The sequence below is a fragment of the Misgurnus anguillicaudatus genome, unplaced genomic scaffold, assembly GCF_027580225.2.
Source record: "Misgurnus anguillicaudatus unplaced genomic scaffold, ASM2758022v2 HiC_scaffold_27, whole genome shotgun sequence".
Taxonomy (NCBI): domain Eukaryota; kingdom Metazoa; phylum Chordata; class Actinopteri; order Cypriniformes; family Cobitidae; genus Misgurnus; species Misgurnus anguillicaudatus.
Window position 1 is genome coordinate 2,538,604 of NW_027395277.1, and position 13,407 is coordinate 2,552,010.

The following is a 13,407-nucleotide window of genomic DNA, read 5'->3' on the forward strand; positions in this document are numbered from 1 at the left end:
AAATAACACAAATGTATATCTACATAAGTAACTGGCAACCCGATAATACTGTAATTTAAATGTAAAACTAAAAATATCTGCCATTGGGAAAAATCAATTTAATTCTAGTTTTATTTCAATATATCCAATTTAAGTTTATTTTTCTTACCCCATTGGCAGATCTTTTTTTTTTTAAACTTGTTTTAAGCATTAACCTCTTGATTTTCATAATTTATTTAAATAAATATCTTAAGCCACTTTGCTTACCAAGTAAATGTCTCTATCTCAATTTAATTGATATTTTTACTAAAAAAACAGACAATACTACGTAAGACATTTATTTTGTAACTACACAGAAAAAAACAAAGGCTGGATTTACTTAAAAATATAGCATCATTTTTGCATCCATTTTTTAAAGTATGCATTACATGGAATTGTAAGCAATTTATGCAATTACTTAAAATTTCAATCAAAACTTACTTAAAAAGTGGATGCAAAAATCATGCACTATATTTTTAAGTAAATCCAGCGTATTATTATTTTTTACAGTGTATTTCTGCGGACACAAGCTAACACGCAGTATAGACATATGATCATTGGATAGTCCATAGATGCTGCCTACCTCTACAAATGTCTTTTTAAAATAACACAGGATGGAAATTTCAACACGCTATCAGATAGTTTACCGAGAATCTCCCTTCAAACACCACGGGGATCTTATGTCTCTGATGTATCTGTTTGCATTTAACACATTAGTACATGTGTTCATCTCATGCCTATGCCACTTCAAAATTTAAAGAAAAAGAATTACATTTTACCAAGTTCTCTTAATCAATACGTCAATATTTAAATTTTGTAATTATTTCTTCTTAATATTGATTTTGGGTGTAATGTAACCTTGACAAGTTTCCGAGACTCATCCACATACAAGTACAGTCGAAACAGTGGATTCCTACGGTAACAAAATGTAAACTTTATTACAGATTGACATATCTATTTTTCAGATTTACAGAAGATAAAAAGTTGAACGGCACTGATGTATGCATACTGATGATTGGCTTGAGACACCTGAAGTCTAAGGTAAAAAAACGATGTAAAGTTGCTCAGCAGGGGACATTTCAGCATATCCGTCATAGCATGATTTTAAATATAAAATACAAGCAAACGATGCTCCAAAACTCTATCACCAATTGTCTCCAAAAATGAAAAGAGCATCAAAAATCCAATAGATTAAGACATTGTGCTGGGGAGTAAGACATATTTTCTTTCAGATTTGATATGTTTGACCTGAGAAACCTGCAGTTACAGTAAACATTCACAATCACAGTGAGGATTAAGAGGACATTCCCAGTAGGCCACAAGTATCAGGTTATACCGATCGAGTTCTCTCGCTGCACTGTTGAGTCATGCGGTCTCAATTGTGATTTGGTGTTTTACACACGGACTGACAATTCGAGGTTTCTTGTCAAGGCACAAGAGATTCAATAGTGAATGAAAGTCGCAGCACTATTGTACTATTATAATTCGACATTACAAGATTCATTTGAATGTTATCCAATGCTTCATAAACCAGAACACAACGTAGTTTTACGATGTCCTCCTTTGGGAAAAAATCTGGAAGCATTATCCCAAATGATTTAGTAATGGTAAGATTCAGCTTAATAAAAACTACCAACAATATAATTTGTTAAAAATGTGAGCTCAAAATACACAAATGTCCACAGTATTCAAAGTATATGTAATGTTGTCATATTGTCTGAATGATCACGTTTAGTCTGAATCAAAATTGATATAAAATGCTAATTCTACTTTGACACATTGTAATTTGATCGCTACTTATGATATATAAATACTGGTATTATGTGATAATTGTAGAAAGCTAAACAAATCAACATAATATCAAAAAATCATTATGAAACAATTCTTTTAAATTAGTGTGTGGCATTAAAGCTAAGACTGTACAGATATGATTTGTTTGCAAATGGCTCAACTTTTTCATTGCCAAAAATGATTGTGCTGTATTTGCTAAAAACCCTTCATTTCAGTTTCCATCAGTAAGTGCTTCTTGTAATTTCACACATTTTTTACATAAAAAACACCATGAAAAGTTGAGGTACAATTAAAACATTACAAAGCTATACCAAATATTCATTAAAGTTCAAGTAAAAACCCGTCCGAGTTGAGTTTTTTGTCTCTTGATTCAACTGTAGCGCAACGGTTTTTCCTTGCTGTCTATATTTGCTGATACGATTTAGCATTTTTTCCGATTGTTTGGTCGTCTTCATCATAAAATTCCACTGATTGCGTTAAGAAAAAAAGTGTTCGAGTTCCAGCTCCAGGTCATGAGAGTTGGAAACCGTGAAAGTGTGGGAGGCCGTAAGAATTGATCAAGTGTAAACCACAGCGTTCCAAGGATAAAGCCAAGAAGCTCATGATTAACAAAACAAAACTGGAGAGAAAAACAGGAGAGATGTAAAAATCGTGAGAAAATATAAATCACTTTGATTTTTAAAGTGCAAATGTAAAATCATCTTCTATCTACTCTCAATTCACCTTGAGACACAGATAATGGTCTTTGTGGAAAGTGCAATTGCAGAAGTGAAATGGTACGAAAATGTGATAATAATCCTCAGGATCTCCGTTGTACGAAAACCGGCACGTCCCCGAGGCCAACTGGGTAACTTTCCAGAAACGTCCCTCCGTCAAACACTTGAGCATTTTTTGTGTCCTGCCACTGAAAATCACTTACGGGCAGGTAAATATCTCTTCGTAAAGCTGTTTTTTCAGTCACCGGTGCAACAAGAACCTGGAAAAGCAGGAGAACTATCATTAATTTGGGTATAAATCCATGGAGAGGATTCTTAAAGCAGTGGTCTCCAATAGGGTGCCCGTGGAGTCTGTGAGGTGCCTGCCAAAGCACATGCTATCAATTTTAATATTTATTTATTACATATTTTTCATATTAGCTTGGCTTATATGTTAACATTTTAAACAATGATAAAACATATCAACAAGTAAAATACAGTGTTGGGGGTAATGCATTACAAGTAACGTGCATTACGTAATAATATTACCTTTTTGAAGTGATGAGTAAAGTAACGCATTACTTTTTAAATGTACACATTAATATTTGAGTTACTTTTTCAAACAAGTAATGCAAGTTACTTTATTAGTTTAATTACTTTGATTAAAAAAATATGTACTGAATTAAACTAGTCACGTTATGCACTATGCGTACACGCCTGTGTGGGAACCGTTTGAGTCAGAAACTGAGATGGCAGGCCAAAGCTCGACATTTTTGTGATGAAATATGCAATTTCTGAATGCTGAACTTTTCAGTCATAAAAAACACCTGCAAGACCTGAAAGACATCAAACCTCAGCCAAAAAAGTAACGCAAAAGTAACTAAAAAGTACCGTAAGTATTACTTTCCATGAAAAGTAACTAATTAGTTTGGGAGTAACTTAATATTGTAATGCATTACTTTTAAAAGTAACTTTCCCCAGCACTTGTAAAATAAAATAAAATCAAGTAAAAAAAGTTTTGAGTAGACTATATAAAAAAGTAGCCCTCCAAATTGTTTTATCCATTGTGGTAGCCCTTGGAGGTTGGAGACCCCTGATGGATATTATTTGATTTTAAGTCTATAACAAAGCAAAGATTTAGATGTAGTAACTGAGGGACAACCTTCCAAACTCTCTGATGAAGCCAATACAGAAGTGACTTAAACTGCAATTCATCGACGGGCCACTAGAGGCTCCAAAAGGGAGTCAATACCCGATAGACCTCCATGTTAAAATGACCAACTTTACAGCAAAAAATCTTATTTTTTCAGCCTGGTATGAAAAGTGTTTTTGGTCTATATAGCTAATTTTGCTCTTCATGACAACTGTGAGGGGGTTGAATTTTTTTGTAACTCATCCGTTTAAATTATACTAAGCCTTAAAGTTCTGCGTAATTAAGGGCGTGGTCACTTGAGTGACGGGTAAACTGCCACTGCTGTCACTATCATCGAGCTAGGCGGGTGTGGTTTTAGCAACCAGCCACCGAAGCTCCACCCACATCCCGCCTCTTTACCCATTTTCCTTTATCCGCAAGTGACCCGTTGCTAAGATGGTGACGGCAAGCCCTGCAAACTATTGGCTTCTAAAAACCTCTGGTGACGTCACGGACACTAAGTCCACATTTTTTACAGTCTATGGGGGTAGTAAACAAAAGGTTGTAGGTTTGAACTCTTTGCCAGAGGTTAACATCTTATTCAACAACAATCCCCATCTTATTATAGGTAGTAAGGAATACAGTTAGGACCTCCAGATTAGGAAAGGGTTAGGATACTTCAGAAACATGTTCTGGGGTGTGTTTCGATTAGAAACGGTACGAAGTAACTCGTTGCTGAACGACCATAGTACGATGCATCGTTGGAGAAACAAACTACCTTGTCATGACTGTTTCCCGAAAGCATGGTAACTTTGTTGCACATTCGTCGCTTGAACCATGTTGGTTTAACAACATAGTTGATGATGTCACATGAGAGGTGAAGTACAAATTAATCTGTGCAAATCGATTTAATGTCAGATTATTGCTGTAAATCACATAAATTGCATCGGAAGACTGATTTAGTTATCTGTTGTTTATTTTCAAGATATTTAATTCACGCGCAAGTTCCCTCTTACGTCACTCCTCCCAGGGATTCCCCAGGGTCTTAAAGCTCGTAGGCACGCACATGCGCAGTTTTCAAATGCAGCACTTTCATTCTGTTTACAAATTTAAAGACGTAAAATAAAATTGTAATATATTTAGAATGATGGATATAGACTGTACTACATGTTTTTTGCTTATTTTGTTCAAAAGCATGATCAACGTAAGTCTACATAATGATAATAGCCTCTTTCACACAGTAATTCTGGTAAATTACCATGAATTTACCAGAATGAATTTACCAGTAAATACAAAAATGTGCTGTTCACACACGCAGTGGCGTTCCGTTATTTTACCAGTAAGACATCATTCACACCTCAGTATCAAAATACCGGTAAATTCGTTGAGAAAGCGGAAGTACCTGTAGCACGCGGCCAGCTCAGTGTTGTATTTGTAAACAATCCACGTCGTTCATATCCACGGTCCGTATTTTGATGTTTTCACGTCGGTGGTAAACAGTCGCGAAGCTGCTCATGACCAAACAACATTGAATGAGATGACGTCAAACCGAAAATGCGTTTTTAACAACAGTACTGTTTGCACTTTAGGCTTCACAGAGGGCGTGCTAAGGACGTCGGCAATTCGGCGGTAAGCTGTTTTAAACAACTTTGGTGAAGAAATGTGGATGTAAACTTCAGGTGTGCTCAACTTTCAAGCAGCATGTGTGTGTGGAAACGTCCGTAAACAGTGCGGGGGTAAACGCGTCATCTGTATTAAAACGCTATGATTGGCCCGAAGCTGTCAGCACGGTCTGACGTCGTCCGTTCTAAATGCCGGTAATCCTATAATTTTCTTTCACACATAGCGCTTACCGGTAAATTACTGGTAATCTTACAACCTCTCTTACTGGTAAATTGGGAGCACTGATTTACCAGAAAGGTTCTGTTCACACATGATCTGTTAACTGCAATTTACCAGTAAATTACCAGTAAAGACTGTATGTGTGAAAGGGACTATAAACAAGGAACGATGCTTCCAACGACAGGTGAAGAGCTGTCGTTCCAACGAAACAAGTTAGCAATGCAGTTTGCGAGTGTTTGTTTGAACGATGGTTTCAGGAAACACCAAATCGTTGTACGATGTTAGTAACGATGGAACTTAAGATGTTCATTGGCTAAAGATGCTTTTGGGAAACGCACCCCTGTTTAGTGAAAAGGTAACTAAGTATTTTCAATCATCAATCATGGTAACCCTTGCCATAGGTTACTCCATACGTTTGTAAAATTATTACATTACTTATGTCATACCTTTCCTTGAAGTAGCTTACCTCATCTCCTATAAGGAACTCATCATCAATGGTGAATGTAATTGGGTCGTCTGGGTTAATCCACCATAGTGGTCTGTAGATGGGGGTTCCATTAGTTTGCCATTCGTCTGCATATTTCAGTATCAGAGGAACTACAAAGTCATGGTGCTTGGAAATGTAGAATCTGGTGATGTTTAGGACCTAGGCGAAAGTCAGAACGATTAGAAATGCTTAATAAAAGTTCTATGAAAAGAGCCATGTGAGGTTTTGGCGTTATTGTTCAACACTGTTCTCATCTAACATTCCTTGAGAGGTCACATCCTTCAGTTAACATCCGACCAGTCTCTGGTGATGGAAACAAAGCAAAACCACATTCATAAAAATGTATCCTCTAGATGAAAAAAAGAAACATTTCATGAGATCAATTTTGAAAAACTGCCCGAGTTCAACCTAATTTCGAATGAAGAAAACAGGCTTGTGGCTTCCATTCTTATTTTCCTCCTATTTAGACTCAACATAGTCATTGATTTAACAGTCTCTAATGGGTTGCGGATAATCACACACACATACTGCCTGCTTCAGATGCCAAAAACTTATCAAGAGTGGAAAATAAAGGCCAGTAAAGCCTTTGAACGGGATCGACACATTTATTCTTAATGCTAATATTATTTGATTTGAGAGGATTAAGAGTTTTCAGGTAATCGCAAGATCAAAACCAGGAATGTTCTTATAACGTTAATTGTTTCAATACAAGTAGTACAGCTATGGATTTATGCTAAATTGGATGGAACTTGCACGTATACTTATAGTACTTGTGTTTATAAACTTAAAACTGACCACTACCTATTTTAGACTATAAATTCAACCATATTTCAACCTTTCTGAAGAAAATGTGAGTTGTGCTTGACTTTGCAAATCTATCTCACCACCACTATGCTAAAAACTTCATCTTACAACGTATTTACTGGTTAGACGTAATTTCTGGAGTGTGATTTCTTGGGTGTTGCTAGTGTTTTTGGAGGTTGATAAGGTGTTGTGAAGCAGTGCCAGATAAATAGTCCAAGTCACTATGATGATCTGAACCTTTGTATACTTTTATGGCCCCTTTTCAATGTATTTTTTCCATTCATTAACAAACAATTGTATAGCTTGGAGAGGTAATAGCACACCCACTCAATCACACAATTATTATTCATGGTTGTAGCATTGGGAGTTTTGCACCAAAATTATGGGTGGAAAATATAACAACTTTGACCGCTAGTAATAGCGGTGTTTGCTTTACCAAGCACCGCTAATTATAAACGAAACCTTTAATTGTCTCTGGAAATGTTCTTTTCCTCTTATTTGGTGATTCATTATAATTTCTGCTGCAGTGGTTTTCATTATTATTGAGAGTCATAAATTTGAAGGAGACGCTAATGCAGACCAGATGGACCCTTAACCACAGGTGACGTTGGGGAAAAGCCAAGCAATTACACCCTGAAACGCAAGAAAAATAACCACCTGAGGACTCTAAGGGCTTAAACATATCAATCCATGAGACAAGATATTTCGTTGTTTATTTAGAAAGTATTTCGAAGAGGGCATTCCCATGATGCTCCATGGTGTGAATGAATATTATATTTCTAATGTTATGTTTCTTTGCAATCCATGTTTTAACAAGGTCTGAGTTGTTTAAAATACAGGTTTACATCAGTTTAGTGCAGTGTTTCTCAAACTTTTTCACCACTTTATCTTCCAATTTTTTTCTGAGGACCACTTAACAGAATCCCACTCTAACACGCCCCCAAAAAAACAACAAAATAGGAAGGATAAGCAAAATTTAAATTTAATATGCACTAATAACTATTTTTGCAATGCTATGTTCAGAAATTGTTCTATGAATTTTATTTCATTTGAAAAAGTCAATGTGAAATGAGTTGCAGCTTAATATGAAAAATCTACTTAAATAAGTGACGAGTGTATAAACACCTAGTTTAGGTCATCTTTTGGCGGACCACTGGGGGGGTTTGGCGGACCACTAGTGGTCCGCGGACCACACTTTAAGAATTACTGGTTTAGTGGGACACATACATTGGGTCGTGTACTGGAAGCCCATTGCAAGCCATGCCAATCTACATACAGTACATAAATGTCACATGGAGCTTTTTGGCTTGATACCCAATGCAGAGGGCAAGAATATAACAAAAAATGTATTTACTAAACAAGGCAAATTAGCGTAAAAGTGATATTCCCAAAAGCAGACGAAACATTTCTGCGAGTGATTTACTGACAAGGCGCAGTTTAAAGAACACGCACTGTAAAAAATATGCAACAATTTTGTAAAATCAATTAAATCTTTAAATTAAAAAAAATAAGTTAAATTATTTCAACTTGATTTTATAAGTTATGTCAACTTTTCACAAGCCAAAACTTAAAATAGTAGGTTGAATTTATTTGCAATTTTTTTTTTTAACTTTGCTGCATTTATTTTACAGTGCAGGCGCAACATCTCATTTCCATAAAAAAACAGCAATTTAAGACATGCAAAAAACCTTAGTAAATAATTGCAATGCGCGATTTATTGTTAATATTTTCCTCCCATTACTTTTGCGCCTAAAGGGAAACTCTTACAAATGCATATAAAATATGGGCAGTCGCAAAAACAAGGCGTCCATGCATTTTTATTTGCGTGTCCTATATCCTGACAGTATAGTTTTTAACAGCAAAATGGTAATTTGCACTGGTGCAAGTTGTTAATAAATCTTGCTTTTAGACCTAAATGCGTGCTGCAGTTTCAGCAGAATAATGTTTATATTTGTTAAATGTTTTACACTGCAAAAAAATGATTTTCAAGAAAAAAATCTTAGTATTTTTGTCTTGTTTTCAGTAAAAATATCAAAAGATTCTTAAATTAAGATGCTTTAACGACCAAAGGAAATAAGTGTAGTTTTTAGACCAAAAATATCAAATTTAAGTGATTTTGTGCTTTAAACAAGCAGAAAAAAATCTGCCAATGGGGTAAGAAAATAAATCTTGAAAATTTTTCTTAAACACCAAATTCAAGAAAAATTCAAGAAAAATTTGCTTACCCCATTGGCAGATTTTTTGCTTTTTTTGCTTTTTTGGTCTAAAAACTAGACTAATTTTCTTGGGTCGTTTTGCTCATCAAGAAAAAGCATCTTAATATAAGAATGTTTGGATATTTTTACTGAAAACAAGACAAAAATACTAAGAATTTTTTTTCTTGAAAATCATTTTTTGCAGTGTAAATGCAAAATGCTTTGTCTCCAGTTACTTATAATCTTGATAGTTAGACTTGGAAAATTATTCTTTGTTGTAATGTACAATACATATCATAACAATTAATCGCAACTAATCATTTGCAGAATAAATACGTTTTTGTTTACATCATATATGTGTGTGTGTACTGTGTATAATAATTATAAAGACATAGACATTTATGTATAATTTTAAGAATTTTTTTTATATATATATTATGTATTTCTGTTTTTATATAATATAAATTAAATATTTAAAAAAAGTGTATATACACATAAATATATTCATGGATGTGTGTATTTAAATATACACAATTATTATACACATACTGTACACTGTAAAAAAATTCTGTAGAAATTACAGTATTACTAGGTATTACTGGCAACTAGCTGGCAGTAACTTACTCTAGATATTACATTTATGTTATTTACTGGCAACGGTTTGTTCAAAGTTAAATGAACTTGAAAAATGTTCAATCTTCTACAGTAAGTTACAGACAACCAGCTGCAAAATTACAGCAATTTTTTACAGTGCATGCAATGCTATATCACGAGAATTCATACATATTTTGCGAGTTTGCTAATTCATATTAATTCATACACTGTAAAAAAAATCCGTAGAAATTACAATGTTATTTCAGCTGGGTTGCCGGTAATTTACCGTAGATTTAAATTTATGTTATTTACTGGCAAGAGTTTGTTCAAAGTTAAATACATTTTAAATATTAACAAGTCTTTATCTTTACAGAATAAAACTATACAATAACAGCCTCATGCAAAGCATTCTGGGAACCAGAAATCATCATCAACCTTTTTCTGTTTTTTGCTTCAGATTTTGTTTCCCAGAATGTTTTGCTTGATGCCGTTTTTTTAGTTTTACTCTGTAAAGACAAAGACTTGTAAATGTTAAATGTTCATTTAACTTTGAACAAAATGTTGGCGGTAAATAACATAAATTTAAGTCTACGGTAAATTACCGGCAACCCAGCTGCAATTTCTACGGATTTTTTTTACAGTGTACCACCACATTCGTATGTTTTTGTACGATTTGCCTTGACTTGCCTTATGTGCGGGGTTCGGTTTCGTTGGTGTTTTTTCATGAGAATCAATGATTCAATGATTTTGCATGATTAACTTCGTATGAATTGATACAAATTAGCCAACTCTTGAATATGTACAATTTCTTGTGAGATCAGGCTGGTGTATGATGTAAACAAAGACTTTTATTTTGCAAATGATTAGTTGTGATTAATTCCCCTTTCGTAATAAATTGTGAACTTCCATTTGTCAAGCATTGATTTGGCTTGTATTTCTTAGTTAATAAAATGTAAAAAATTATAGAGTCTATGTTCATGTAAAATTGTGACACTTCCTGTAAAAACAGAGCTAAAGTCTATTTTTTATATTTTTAAAAATCATCCTACATAATGTAAAGTGTAAAAATGTAACCTTAATATCTTCAATAGTGACTTTGATGTTCCACGTTTTTGCACGATTAACTTGGTATGAATTCATACGAATTAGCCAACTCGTAAAATATGTATGAATTCTCGTGAGATCAGACTGGCTAAACTGGTATCTGCTCTGGTGTCACTCACCCATTCCTTCTCAAAGGCCCATGGAGGTGTCTGGAAGCTGATGACAGGAAGGAAAGCCACAATCCCCAGCCAGCGGACAAAAAGCTCTTCGTCTTCAACCGCTTCGACAGAGAGTGATCCTCCTGTGTGACAGCGGTGTTACTGGCTTTGTGCAATCCATAACAGTGTATATTGTGTAAAGCTGTTTATTGCTGAGTACCACATTGTTTTGTAATATCATTTTCATGAACATGAACCCTATTTCCCCCAGTTGTCATAACCACAATGGGTTTGCATGTTTACTTTTTGAGTATTACAATATTACAATACAATATACAGTAAAATACATTAAATGTTATAATTATAGTATTGCAGTAATTAAACAATGATTTTTTTTTGCATTACAATAAATCAACTAAGATTTAAAATGTATTAGTAAATGCTGTAGTATTGTAAATTGTTATTTTATGTTAGCTAATGCATTAACTAATGTTAAGAAATACCAACCCAGTCTCGCGGAGTTGCGTATAAATAGCACAAAGTGTGAAAATCGAGCAATACATACGCCAAATTCCATATGATACACCAGTCCTTCCCATTCACTTAAACGGCACATCTTTTTTATTTATTGGTTTCTCAATTTTTTTTTTGCTTTTTTTACCATTTTCGCTTGAGTTGAGGGTTGGAACAACTTTTTGTTAGATAAAAATGACATATTAACCCAAACCAAAATAAAACAATAAATAAAACAACAAAAAGATGCGCCGTTTAAGTGAATGGGAAGGACTGGTGTATCATATGCACGCCAAAGTGGAATTTGGCGTATGTATTGCACGATTTTCACACTTTGTGATATTTATGCGCATCTACATGAGACTGGGTAGGAAAAACAAGGGGCCATGGCATGAAAATCTGACTTTTCTAAGTGCTATGATTTGGTCCCCAGTGCTTCTATCAACACACAGAAAATGTGAAAAAGATCAACCCAGTAACTTAGTTTTGGTAAACCATTCTCTACAAGCACATGAAAAATTCGGTCATTGAAATGTGGCTCTCCTTATGATGTCATAAGGAGCTCTTATTATCATAATACCGCCCCTTAATCTGCACTATCCAATCACAGCACTGCCATTTAGTGCAGAGAAAAAGAGAGATAGAAAATAATTGACAGCACAATTGAGTTTGAAGTGCAGCAAACCACCATCATTGTGATCAGTGTTTGCACTTCATCCGCTCATTTGCATTTTTACAAAGTATCAATTTTAACATGTTGTAATAAATTATCTATATGCTATTTTGAGCTAATAATTCACATGTGTACTCTGGGGACACCAAAGATTTAAAAAAAATATTGTGACATATCCCCTTGAAATAAATGCATTGTAAATAGCAGAAAGCGTCTCTGTTATTGAAAGGGATTAAAGGAGACAGTGGAGTGAATTATATCATGTTATCTATGTTATGCATCTTTGCAAAAGATTAAAGAAGTGCGTATAAGTGTGTGCATGTGTGTTGGCAGGTATTACCTACTGCATCAGGAATGAAGAAATTATATCCCAAAAGACTGTGATGCAGTAGGGATGGAATGATGCCCTTGAGGCCCGAGTAACTCCAGTCGGACTGCAGTGCACTCATATGGATGAACAGCGGCTTGTGGCTGGACCTGTGTAATGGAAATAGTGCGGTTCAAATGCAGTTCAGATCACCTTCAACATGTCTGTGATGGAGACGATTCCCATCATTGTAAATGGACACTTTGGCTTTGTTTACACCGTACACAATTCTGATTCGATGAAATCGGATCTGTTTGTTTTGACAAAAATCATTATCTGCTTTACGTCAGTTGCTGTAATGATGGGATAGCATTCGGTGAGAACCAAATGTACTTTTAGGACTAAATACAGTAGCTGTCTGTGTGGATGGAAGAACTGGAAATTTGTTGCTTGTTCAGTATTTTTTAGTGAGTTATTTAATTTACTATGCGCATATTGTATCGTGATGCAGACAAGATCATTTCTTGAGCCATACAAATTTGTGTTTGTGTTCATTACATATGGCAAAGATCAAATTTATGTTCCACGTCCGTCCAAAGTATTTTAATTGCTCCCAAAATAGTAATAGTAATAGTGTTGCAATTGGTGGCTGTGATTTTGACAAGTAGGATATGCACCTGGAACGAAAGCGTTGCCAAATAGTTGTCAAATTGTTGTCAAGTCCTAACCCTAACACTATCCATTAACTAAAATTAGAGAGAAGTGAGAGGTTGGTAAGTAGAGCTGTCACAGTAAACGTTATAGTGTAATACTGAGCTATTGAAGAGACAGCTGATGACAAGCAACCACATCGACCGTAATTCAAGTTTTTAATTTTTTCATGATGACGCTATGCCCATACACTTCATGCATGTGTGTTAACTGTTTCATAAGAAAAATGGAAAAAGTAATTTTATTATTCTGCACTTTTTTCCACACATTGTAGTTTTAGAGAGAATGAAAAGCAAGACATAATGTAAGCTGGCTGTACAATCTAATATTAGCTCGTTCCAAAATAGTGATAAAATCTTTATAAATAAAATAATTATAATAATCATTCTCAAACGTAATTTATTCAATATGAGGTTTTATGAAATATTTGAATACTATATTAC

At 34.6% G+C, this 13,407-nt stretch overlaps 1 protein-coding gene across 3 annotated transcripts in view; it reads right to left on the reverse strand.

Annotated features, from left to right (window-relative positions):
• Positions 1-341: 341 nt before the first annotated feature.
• LOC129434125 (SITS-binding protein) overlaps positions 342-13,407 on the reverse strand; it is a 36,631-nt gene continuing 23,565 nt past the window's right edge. Inside the window, exons 7-11 of one of the 3 annotated variants that reach the window (XR_008640587.2) lie at positions 12,287-12,423; positions 10,782-10,903; positions 5,945-6,124; positions 2,533-2,785; positions 342-2,428 (exon numbers count right to left, since the gene is read on the reverse strand). Coding sequence is in view for 2 of the 3 variants with exons in the window: in XM_055192989.2 (XP_055048964.2) it covers positions 2,609-2,785; positions 5,945-6,124; positions 10,782-10,903; positions 12,287-12,423 (616 nt within the window). In the remaining variant the exon portion in view is untranslated. The other 2 variants (XM_055192989.2, XM_055192990.2) reach the window with 2 other exon arrangements.